The sequence below is a fragment of the Macaca thibetana genome, chromosome 8, assembly GCF_024542745.1.
Source record: "Macaca thibetana thibetana isolate TM-01 chromosome 8, ASM2454274v1, whole genome shotgun sequence".
Taxonomy (NCBI): Eukaryota; Metazoa; Chordata; class Mammalia; order Primates; family Cercopithecidae; genus Macaca; species Macaca thibetana.
In genome coordinates, this window is record NC_065585.1 from 71339977 (window position 1) to 71352711 (window position 12735).

The following is a 12735-nucleotide window of genomic DNA, read 5'->3' on the forward strand; positions in this document are numbered from 1 at the left end:
GTCTATTTCTGGACTCTCTATTCTGTTCCATTGATCCATTTGCTGTTACTACTGTAGCTTTATATTAAGTGAATAGTGATTTTTAATAGCTGCATGTATGCTAGTATGTGTATATACCTTTATTTTACCACCAATTTAATTTCCAGCTTTGTACTACCATAAAAAATACTGCCATGATAATCTTTGCACATATATCTTTCCTCACTTGTTGAATTATCTCATCAGCATTCTATAGGTAGGAATGTTGGGTCAAAGGATGAGTGCATTTTTCATTTTGATGTATAAATCCAATCTGTCTTTTATACTCCCATCAACCTTTGCATTAGAGTACCTGCTTCCTCATACCATAGGAAGAATTAAACTTCCAAAAGATGAATTTTAAAACAAGAATTAGTGAACTTGGGTCCTAAGAGGTGTGTGTGTGTGTGTGTGTGTGTGTGTGTGTGTGTGTGTGTGTTGATGGCATTGGCATTTGCTTTTCATCCTAATTTTTAACTCTGAATCATGTAGAAAGTATTTTCAAGACAGTACTTATCTAGGAAGCATCTTGTCAATTGGAGGTCATTTATTAAGCCTCGGATTCCATTTTAGCATCGGCTGGTAATGACTGTGCATTGATGGAAGCAGTAGGAGAGGTTGACTAAGGTAATGAGTACTGCTGTGATTGTGGAGTCACCTCTGAGAACTTTCACTGAACTCTGTACTTAGGCTTTCCAAAACAACTAAAAAATTCTTAACAATAGAAAACAGTCTGAGCTCATTTAATGCATACCTGGTAATTTTCTGACATAATAGTAGCTTGTATGGCATAGTTTACAATGCCAATCTGAGTCAGTAACAAAGAAATGCTTTATTGTTTTTGTACTCTACATTTACACTAAACTCCTAAATGTTGAAAGTAGAAAACACATCTTGGTACTGGGCCTTTTCTCACCCCAGCCCCCACCTCTACTTCTTGGTGGTGTGGGGAAGGAATTTTCCATTAACTCTCTCTCTTTCTCTGTGGCCAGCTTAAAGGAAAATAATCAAAACATGCCAAATCAGAAAAACACTGAACCATGAGATCTTACTGAGTTTAATGGTTTCTTCTCTTGCATATTTTTACATTGCTCAAAGAAGGCTACTTCTTATTTATTTCTTAAGGATAAGTATAGAGAACTAATTTTGAACCGAGGAGTCAGAAAATGGAAGTTCTAGTCCGAACACATGAACAAGTAAATATTTGGTAAATCACTTAAAACTCTGTAGGCCTTAGTTTCCTCATCTGTGAAGTGATGGGTTTGATCTTTGTTATCTTCAAGATTCTTCACTGTCCTATAATTATTTGATTGAATCTGTTCCAGGTTTCTAACTTAGGATAAAAGTGTGTTTGAAAATTAAGATTTTAAATGTAACTTAGCTAATTTTTTTAGTTAAAAAAAGCAAAAGTACACATTTAAGAAATGTATCTAAACCCTTTAAACAACTATTTCCCCATCCCTGCATGCTGTGCCTTCCTAAATAATCCCAGAGCAAAGTCTAGGATGATTTTGTGTGTGTGTGCACAAGTACACACAGAAATGTTAGGGGAAATAGACTGTGTGCCTATTTAAGTCACCTGTTGAGAAAATAGGCAACTATTGACAAGTCTGATTCATGGCTGAGTGACTGCTCTGCTAGCCTTCACATGATCCCCACAGAGCAAAATCTTTGACCGCCTGCTAAACAAGGTCTGTTTGAAGTTTCTTTCTAACATTTCCAAAACGTTAATTCAGCAGGATGTCTCCTCTGGGGTTCTCCATGTCACCAAATCAGCAGCTGTTGAAATCCATTCACTTCAGCATGAAATGTTTTCATAAGTGCTTTTTTTATTTGTGACAACAGCAAAGTAAATATAAGACTAAAATTCTACCTCATTCAACATTTACATGTGTTAAAACTGCTTCTGATTGTAGTTTACATTCATGGTGTTTATTTCCAGGCATTAATACTAATAGACAGTTTTACTGCAGAGGATTTGAGATCAGCCTTGCCTGTAAAATATACTATACCATGAATTTCTTTTCAGAATACTTTATTTAACCATTCATACTTTGAATATGTAAGAACTTTTATGACTTTAAAGCAGAAGTGTATGTTTCTTATGAAGCTCTAATTTTTGTGATTTTTGTGCCAGTTTAAGATACGTTTAAATCTCCAGATGAACTATTTGTTAATTTTGCATGGCATTATTTATCAATTCTTTCAGAAATTTCCTACTTTAGAAGGAAAAACATTGAGCTTCCAGGGAAATAATTTAACAGGATAGAGTAATGTAGAATTCTTGAGGTAAGGAACTGAGGACCAGCAAAATCTGATGGTAAAGATAAGGCACAGCAATTTCTACATATCATATTGAATTGTTTGAATAGAGCTGTACTCCTCAGAGCTGGAATCTTTTATTCCTTATAAGTAAAGGCCATGTATCTTTGATTGCAGAGTTAAAACATGAGAACTGCTAGGTTTTCTCAACATGAATTGAGCTAAGTCCCTTTTAATGTTTATTTAGGTTTTAAAAGACTTAAGTGTAGTTTTATAAGTTCATTAGCTTGCCTCATTCTTTGAGATGCATTTCACCTTCATATTATCAAATTTCATTACATGCAAAGAATTATCAGATCAACCCATTATACAGCCTAGCAGCATGAAGTCTTTTTCCATCTACAGGGAGAATATTGTGTAAATCAGGCTCTCGGGTTTCAGTGAGAGGCAGAGGGTTGCGCGGTGTCCATTTGTCAAGTTGATGGCACCGCAGTGAGGTTACATTAGCTTGTCTTTGAACAGAAGTGAAATCTTATGCGAAGCTCCCCTTGCTGTCATTTACACTAACATCCATCCTCTTAAACCAAGGCCTCTGAGAAAAACAAAGTGATGGCACAATATAATCAGTCACTCAAGTTGTCTGTCATCTGTTTTCTTAAGGAAATGACTTTTAAGTTACTGGAGCAGAGAACTGTAGCAAATTAACAAAGGTTGTAGTAGTAAAAGTAGGTGGAATTTTTTTTAACTGCAGATGTCTTTCTGAGAAGATTTTATATGCAGAATGCCAAAAAGGATTTCCCCCCCTCTCTTTCATAATGAATCTCATGAAAAGTATTACTTCCTGAACAATAGACCTACTGCTGTTAACAACTGGAGTCTTTCTTGCTTAATGTGAGTACATGTTAATGCTCCTAAGAAACTTTTTGCAGAACTGAGTCTATAAAACTCTGAGCCTCAGTAGGTCCTCTGACAATTAGCTCACCACCTTTGAATTCAGAGCTATCTGAATTTCAGTTATGTAACGGCAAATCTTGCATATAGTAGTAAGCTGCTTTAGAGCAAATGGTACTTTAAGTATAAATGATTGGAACTTCATTACTTAATATTACATGTAGACAATTCCTTTAAAACCCTAACTGCATTGCCAATGATGGTCAATCTAAGTCTGGTGATCAAATTTACAGGTTTTATTTCCCTAAGCCTGTTTTATGGGCTGAAACACTCAGGTCATTTGCACCCTGTCTCATTCATCATGAAGTAGTTAAACTCAGATTGTTAAACCAGGAGAGATTAGCTGACAGACAACGGTACATTAGATTAAGACCTCCATCAGTTGTACTTAACTATTTATTCATCCCATTTGTGTGTCATTTATAGCAAACTATGTTTTTTTAATGGAATTTAAAAGAAGCAGGAAGAGCATTTTTAAATGAGGGAAAATAAGCTTATTGCCTTATAGTCTCTTTTCAGTAATGCAATTAATATTTTTTCATTGTCATTTGCTCTCTCAGTAACTAATATTGAAGGCCTCTTGAAAAGGAAATAATGGATCATTGTACTTGCATATAAAGGAAGTCACCATTTTGTTTGCTTTGTAGACATTTTTCTTTAGTTACATTGCTGTTCGTTTTTAAAAATTAATAAATTTGAAAAAAAAATCCTTCTGCTGAAAGTACTGCTAACAGCAGCACATCCAATCTTTTCTTTAAAACTATTCTAGAAAATCCCTTAAGAATTGATAGAAAAAAAAATGGACCCAGACTTTTTAGTATGTGGGAAAGACAAAGTTAGGTTATTCAGAAAAGAAATAAACGAGTACTTATTTTAATTAGAGTGAAATGTATTTTACAAAACGCCACTGTCGTTCATTCCTCTGCCCCGCAATGAGCTATGAAGCATTGTATTATAAAGAAGCTTTGTTGTTTTCTTCTCTTTTGAAACATACGAGAACATTTGGAATTGGTGAACTTCTGAGGACCCAGGAGATCAATCTTGATTAGTTTATTTTCCTTAGCGACGATTTTGATAAAGCCTGGTATAGCTTTTTTTTTTTTTTTTTTTTTTTTTTTTTTTTTTTTTTTTTTTTTTTTTAAGGATTCCTTATTTCCTCTGTTGAGGGATGAAATATTGTTAAAAGCAACTCATAAACGAAACAGTGAAAAACAGTTTAAGTAACTGAATCTTTCATTGTCAATGAGGAGACCTCAGATTTAAAAGACCGATCTTTAATTGCCCTTTTCCTCATATTTCTTCCCAGGGTAACCTCAAGGTGATTTTTAAAGTTATAGCTTAATTGGGTGGTCATTTTGCCTTTGCTTTGGAGCGATTTATTACAGCTTTATTTCCTTTTCTACAGCTTTATTTCCTTGAACCAGCAAGACATAAATGCTGAGATCTGTCTGATCAAAAGCTATTTTATGGTGAATTTGGTCTTCTAAATAGAAAACTTGAACCCATTTTTATATTTGAACATTCAAAACTGGAATATAAACATAGTGTCAAAAGCACTGTAAAAATTCAGAAAATAATATATTGTTTTCTGATTTTAGTCTTTTCATTTTATTTGGAATTTGAAATTATGTTTAAAAGTTAAGGTAATTTTAAAATTCCTACTTTGTAAAAGAGTACAATTATATTACCCCTTTGTGTTTTCAAGAGACAAAAAGTATTTATGGTAAATTTTTTATTCATTCACACATATATTCCCTAACATTTATTGAGTGCAAACTGTATGCCACTAAACAAACTGATTGGCCTAACTTAAATATTTGAGCCACACAAAATGTTTTTTGCTCATGATAAATGGATTTTTTTCCCCAAAGAATATATGTAAGAAAATTTGTATTTCAGAATCACTGATTCTTCCAAATATTTTATCTCAATCAGCTAACATAGGTTGTGATATCCTAATTTTTATATTATAGTTTGTACCTAATGAAAATTTATTTTTGGTTTTTGGAATTTAACCTCTCCTTTCTTGGATCCCAAATTTTGGTTTTCTTTTGTGGTATGAGTGGTTAATCTGTATTAAGTTAATTTGTCCTGGGATTATTTGAACCATTGTTACACATTGATAATAATGCCACAATATTACCTTGTACAGATATATGTAAAGCTCTTAAGATGTGCCAAGATGCCTTATGTGGGCTATTTATAAGAAAAGTGTTCCTTTTCAAATTGCAGAGTGCAGCAGGATCAGGCAAGACTTGGACATTAAACAAACAAACCAGAAGATCTTCTATCACCCTCTTTATCAAATGGAAGGGCACTTCTGTGTGTTTATGTGAGAAAGGAGAAAGAAGTAAATTCTTCATCCATAATCATTGCAATGTTTGGGAGCCTCCACTATTATTACAGAAAATTCACAAGTCACCTCTTCACTTTCTTATTAATGTCCAATGGCTATTAGAGGTTTTCAGTGGGAGAGAAAGACCAAGTTCCCTCTCTTCCATACCAGTCAAGACACACATCTGCCAACCCCCACTCCTACCACCCACCAGAATTAATGACAGGCACCGAGTTCCAGAGTCCTTCCTAGAGGTAATTCTGGAGAATCCTTTCAAAAGAAGTTCTTTGCATCATTTTCCTAACTGACCCACAGATAGCACCGGCAGTCTGATAGACAAGAGTGTTCTTAGGCCATGATTTCATGAAAATGCTTTCGTGCTTGATGATGTCACACGAGCTTATTGCCTTTACCACTTCCAGCCATCTCAAGAGTTCAATGGCCAGCGAGAAAGGGAAATTTTGAAATATTAGATATAGCTTTCTGTTGCCATTATAAAAAGATTTGTTTGTATTTCCAGCTTGAAATAACCCTGTTAAAAACAGATATGAGGTGGGACACAGTGGCTTGTGCCTGTAATGCCAGTGCCTTGGGAGGCTGAGGTAGGTGGATCACTTGAGCCCCGGAGTTCACAACAACCTGGGCAATATAGCAAGACTATCTCCACAAAAAAAAAAATCATCCAGGTGTGGTGGCACACGCCTGTAGTCCCAGCTGCAGTGAGCCATAATATGCCACTGCACTCCAGTCTGGGTGACAGAGAAACACCCTGTCTCAAAAAAAAAAGAAATATATATATTTATTTATATATTTATGTATATATAATGGATTTTTTCAGGAAAAAGAGAAAGGATTTTCCAAAATTAGCTGTCATGTTTGATAAAGTAGCTGTTCTACTTTTTATACTAATAGCTAGTTGATAGTATGCAAACCCAGTCTCAAATACAAGTTTGTGACATCATCTTCTTGCATAAAAAATTTGTTAATGTTTCTCTAGTTATATGACATTTTGAGTAACCTGGGAAGGAAGTAATGTGAAGGGAAGAGACTCTGCTGGATTATTCAAGTGTTCATTTATTTGAAATAAATTACACAGGAACTTATTTTCACTAAGAGATATACTAATAGCAAAATTAAAGTTTTTATATTTACCTTTAATGAATCAATTTAGTTACTTGTTCATTTACTTATTTATTCAACAGAAAGTGGAGTGTTTACTAATGGCAGGCCCTGAGATTCAGTAATGAGAAAACATGACTCTTGTGTTCACTGAGTTTACACAATCAATAAGAGGAAGGGTATTCTATTATGTACTTAATTGGCATAGTTACAGGTTAGTTACTTATAGAAAGAGGTCTGGCCTCTATGTTTTTCCCTCTGTCTAGACTCCTTAAGAGAAGAAGCCAAGACCCTGAAGAGTATACTGTCAGCCTCTTCCTGTACTGGCACCCCACACAGTCCTTGGCTTTGGCCAAATTACCTAATTTTCCTTGGGCTTTCCTGACTATTTCATTTTGCCTCTCCTTGTTTTGGACAGCTTTCTCCCTACTTTGGCCTGTCATAGTTTTTTTTGTGTGTGTTTGTGTGTGTGTGTTTGTTTATTTTTTTATTTTTTTTGAGATACGGTCCCATTCTGTTGTCCAGGCTGGAGTGCAGTGGCACTATTATTGCTCCCTATAGCCTCAAACTCCTGCTCTCAAGCAGTCCTCCTGCCTCAGCCTCCCGAGTAACTGGGACTATAGGCTTGTGCTCACGCCCGGCTAATATTTTTATTTTTTGTAGATGAGGGTCTTGCTGTGTTGCTCAGGCTGGCCACAAGCAATGCACTCACCTGGACCTTCCAAAGTGCTGGGATTACAGACCTGAGCTACCAAGCTTGATATTATATTGGTTCTTGAAATCCCATTGCAGTGGCCACCTTTATCCAGAAGCATGTATTTTAATTCTCTAGCAGGTTCAGATCTCTCCCTTCCCTGGTCCTACTTGTACCTCGCACTTTTCTCACGAGGCTACTTGGTAATTGGATTGTGAACTTCCCGGGGACAGAGCACCAACTTTTACATTCACAGAATTGTGCCTGTCCTAGAAAGAATCAATGCTTATGTGTTATATGAATAATAATTTTAGAACAAATAATTTAGCTACTCTGGAAGCTGAGGTGGTAGGACGATCGCTTGATCCCAGGAGTTCAAGGATGCAGTGAGCTATGATTGCGCCACTGCACTCCAGCCTGGGTGATAGAGCGAGATTCTGTCTCAAAAAAAAAAAAAAAAAAAAAAAAAAAAAAGTGAGGATGTAGTTCTCAGGGTAACAAAGCAACATTTTAAACAGTACCTGTAATACCAATTGCTGGGGTTGAGGAATGCATCATAGAATCCAAACAACCGGGGCTGTTCTGGGTTTTTTGCCTGTGAAATTAGAATGTGTCTACCTGAATTTGGTCTTGGAAGAAGGATCAAGTGTAATTATGATGTAAAATTATCAACTAATTAATAAGGTATGGAAAAGGTAAATACTTTAAAGTGACTTCTCTTCTGTCATGGCCCCAGTTGTCAATCCTTATTTTATTAGAGAAACCTCCGTAAGTAATTTGAACTAACCTCTAGTGTGTCCACGTCTGAGTTTGTGATTGCCATGGAGTGCTGAGTGATTGATTTTTCAGGGTCTTACAGTGAGCTAGTAGCAGAACTGGGAATCACAGGCTGGTCATTTCTTCTAGTGAAAAGCAGGAGCCATAAACAGGAAAATGGGACCCTTTTATATAACTTGGGTATTGGTAAGCAAGACTGATATCCACCTTACGAACTAAGATATTTTTGCTGTACTTTTAAATATACTTTTATTGTAAGAGATGAATCTGATAGAACATTATTTAACCCTCACTATATTGTAAATCGTGTCATAGAAAGCCATTCATTAGCCAGGTTCTACTCTGCAAGATTTCCAGGGCTTCATTTCTATTCCAGAAAGAATGTTTTAAAGACTAAGAATTTCCAAATCCACCAAGCTGACCTCTATTCCATTATGTAGTCACTTGCAATAGAAATAATATATTCAGAAGTAACCTTTGTCTTTTAACATTTCAAGGATGTTATGTTAACTTGAACTAGATTCCAATCCTCTGTAGCAATTCTAGAAGCAGCCTCAGAACAATGTCTTCTTCCATACTGCCATACTCATAAATATCAAATTTTTTACATTGTTTTTATATCATATCATTATGTTGGCTTCTAAAATCTTATCACTTATTAGCAATATCCAAAGGGACCTACTGATAGGAACACAGGGACTTGATGACCTCATAGTCATTGTCATCCCTGTGTTTGTATGAAATGTAGCTTTTTAAATTGTTGTTGACACTAAAAGTGAACGCTAATTGCATCTTAATGTGAGACTAACTCTGGATATGACTATATTTTTCTTTGCCTCATGAAAATGCTCCCTTCCTGATGCTGTGGCTGAAACAAAATTCTTAGCATTTAAAAGAAAAGAACTAGCAAGAGCAGTGACTCTGTAAACACCACTTCAGTCAAAGTCTGATACCAAATATAGCACTATGTTAGATGCATGTAGGCATGGCCTCAGCAAGTCCCACACAGTTAATCTCCAAGTCCTGCATATCAATCACACCTCCTTCACATACCTGGCCTGGAGCCTTAATGGAATTCCTGCTCATTATTTCAGTGATAGCTTACTTCCTTTGTTTTTCCTATTGGCTTCTCGTTGTGCCAACTTTTTCAAGGAGCATTTTCTTACCTAAGCAACATTGTAATGTTGTAATATATGCTGACAGTTCATTTATAAAGTCCTTCTTGTTCCAAATGTTTCTATGTAGTTACTGAAATTTAATCATCAGAAGAGATTGAATTCTCTCTAGATCATGCAGCTTTGCTTAAATGTTAAGGTAATAGTACATTACTGAAATATAAGATTTCAAAGGTTTAAAAATTCAATATCAAGACAATTCATTAAGCTTTGAACTGATCACCTTTGAAATCATAGATAAGAGCTATATAAATGGTCACATATAAATCACATATTTTAAGGGAAGTTAATTTAAAATTACAGCAAACCAAGTCAATGATTGCTCACGACTGCCTAGACAATTTGTGAGGTTCCCCCCCATGATTTCTTTAAGTTCTTGTGGACATGCTTTTTGGTTTTATTTTACAGCTTCTTTTCTCCTTAACGTTATGTTGTTAAAATTCCTTCAGTCCAAGTGATTCTTTTTAATCTTTTATCAGCATGTTGAAAGCACTTTTTCTGTAACTCCATTTTTATGCTACTAGACACCAGAGGAAAAAGTCCAACAACTCCATCCTCCAGAGTTGGCTATAGGCTTGCACACTCTTTGCTCACCACTGATGACTCTGTGTATGGGGCTTTTTAAAAATTTCTTGTGTAAGGTGCAAAGCAAATATTAAATATTATTTTTGGTTCTGATACAAGGAAATTATAAGAGATATGGGAGCTCTGTTTACCATTCTTTGTAGAGAAAACCACCAATTAAGTCATCTCGGTTGGTTAAATAGCATCCATACTTTAACACCTGAACCTTGGTATAAGTACACAGTAGCTGGTCCTAATTTCTCAACATGATCCTGCAAATGAAGGTGTGAAGTCCTATTTTTGAGTGTTTTCAATCAATTAACAAACTATAAATATAATCCCCAGTTATTGCTACATGTTAAAATATCTATGTTACAATTAATAATTCTTAATTTCTAACTGTGAAAATAAATTTCTTAATAGTATATATAGCTTGTAACCCAAATAAAAGACTTCTGTTAAAAATAAAACTTAAATATATTTTAACGCAAATAAGTGGTCTATGTGAAATGCAGGGCAGAATACTGAGATCACTTTTGTTACTGTCTCCTAAAAGAGCTTCTTTGGCATAGACTGCGCCTATGAGCTTGTGTGTTTGCAAGTAGTCAGTTTGCAAAGTGCCAAGGCAAAGGATTTCTTCTCCTTCCTTTGGATTCCTTTCATACCTAGAGATACCTGAAAATAAACCAATTTGTTCATATGTGCAAATGTCTATTAAATTTTTCAACTAAACAAAAGAGTTTTTTTTTTAAGGTCATAAATCTTTCTGTTTTCTTTATTCTTTTTTTTTTTTTTGAAGTTGTAGCCAGTAGTTATAGTGGCCCCGTGGGAATTCTTCAGGAGTTGGAGTCAGGGAGTTTATCTGCAAACTCACCAAGAGACTCCTGGCAATGTGACCACAGGCCAAGTTGCTCTACCTGTCTATAACGAGGCATGTAACACCTACCCAGCAGGGTTAAAGTGGGGATTAGATGAGATAATAGGTGTGAAGCACCAAGTGTGGCCCCACACCTGGGAGGCGCTCAAACAGTATAAGCCAGCAGCAGCCAAAAGAATCTCTCCAGGTATAAAAGTGAATTCAAATAAAAGGAAAAAGGACACCACCTCTGGGATAGCATTCAAAAGACTATATACACACAGACTAACTTCACGGTAGGGAAACGACTCAGAAAATGGCCCACCTACTGCACTAGACCTCAAGGAAAACAAAAGCGCTGCCCTATAGAGTTGTTTTAAGAGGAGGGAATTTTTGAGTCATACTCAACTCTGATTCATCACCAAAACTCACTGGTTACATGTAGTGAAAATTCATTATAATGTTTCCACAAGCAGGATTTCCTGCCTTTAAGAATCACAGCTGAAAATTCAAAGCAACGAATATTTCCCCATATTTTTGAAATACAATTCTATTTAAAACATTTTAGTTATTTGCATAGTTGTTATTAGTATATAATTAACATACAACAATTTAGCCTTTGGTTGGAGCAACATTATATAAATGTGGGGTTGCAGAAAGCCCATTCTAGCTAGAGAATGCTTTAGTTTGGTTCACCCTCAAAAAAGGTGTTTTTTGGTTTTGGTTTTGGTTTTGGTTTTTTGTTTTTTGTTTTTTGTTTTTTGTTTTTTTGGCTTATTTTGATCCAAATACTTATTCTAGGATCAGAAGCTAGAAGGGACCCTAGCCAGTGGCTCTCAAACTTTGGCATGTATCAGAATTCCTAGGTGCAATGTGACTTCACAGAGAACCTGAGGCGGATGAGGCAGGCCCCTGCTGTCTCTTTTTACCCGTCCCTCCATCTATAATGGCAATATTGCGCTTTCCTTAGACTCTGGCTTTGCACTGGCTGTGCAGGGTTCCAAAATTAAAACCCCAAGTGTTTTCTAGGTGGTAAAAATCTGTGTGGTGAAGTTATAAAGAAAAGTAAAGGAATGATTAATACTAAAAGCAAGACAGTGATTCCCACTCAGAGGGACAGAGTGAAAGGCAATTGGACAGGAGGATTCTAAAGGCTTCCAAGGTACTGATAATGTTCTATTTCTTAACCTGGCAGGTGGGTACATGAATACTTGTGTGTGGTATGTGTGAGTTTGAAATAAAACAGCATATATGTATTCTTTTATATGTATTGTACTTTTTATGACAAGAATTTTAAAACATTTACATTATTTAAATGATGTCAGAGCGAATGTGGCAGCAAGTATAGCACACTGTTAAGTTTAAGCTAGCTTGATTTGTTAGTATCACATTGAACTTCTTCCTTCTGTAAGTGTGTACTTTAGTATGCTTCATTCTTTGTTGGAAGTGACTGCTTCATTTTCTTCATGTGTAAGTCAGATTGCTCCGCCTCCCTTTACCATCCTACCCTTCTAGTTTGGTTCCCACAGATTTCGTGTTTATTGGATAGCAAAGGCTTCTTAAAAGAAGCAACCTGATTACATTTGAGTTTGCAATTACAATCTCTTATAGGCATTACCTGTGACCAGCTGCAAATGATTTTCAGTTATCTCTTGGATATAACCATCCCATGTCTATATATTAATTCGACATGTCCACTTTCGGGGGATTTTATGTCATCCATTGGACCCTCCTTTCTCCATGTGTTTTCTGCACGTTGTGTTTCCAAATGCTAATAGTCTCATGTTCACAGCAAAATCCCTCTTTGTGTTGTCATCAAACCTAGAACATCTTAATACGTCTGTACTTATCACACCTCTCTTGAAAGTTACTTATCTCTGTCTGTCATGAGGTTGCAAGCTTCTTGAGAGCAAAGCTCATGTCTTATTCCTTTATCTCTTCATTGCAAGCTCACATTTATTATACATTGGATAAATAGGGAATC

General features: G+C 35.8%; 1 protein-coding gene across 4 annotated transcripts in view; it reads left to right on the forward strand.

Annotated features, from left to right (window-relative positions):
* STAU2 (staufen double-stranded RNA binding protein 2) overlaps positions 1-12735 on the forward strand; it is a 332823-nt gene that overhangs the window by 261578 nt on the left and 58510 nt on the right. The window contains exon 15 of one of the 4 annotated variants that reach the window (XM_050802294.1): positions 3032-3058. The exons of the other annotated variants lie outside the window; for them this stretch is intronic. Within the exon in view, the coding sequence (XP_050658251.1) occupies positions 3032-3043 (12 nt within the window). The 3' untranslated portion in view covers positions 3044-3058. Of the gene's footprint in view, positions 1-3031; positions 3059-12735 lie in introns of those variants that run through there. 4 annotated transcript variants of the gene reach the window in all.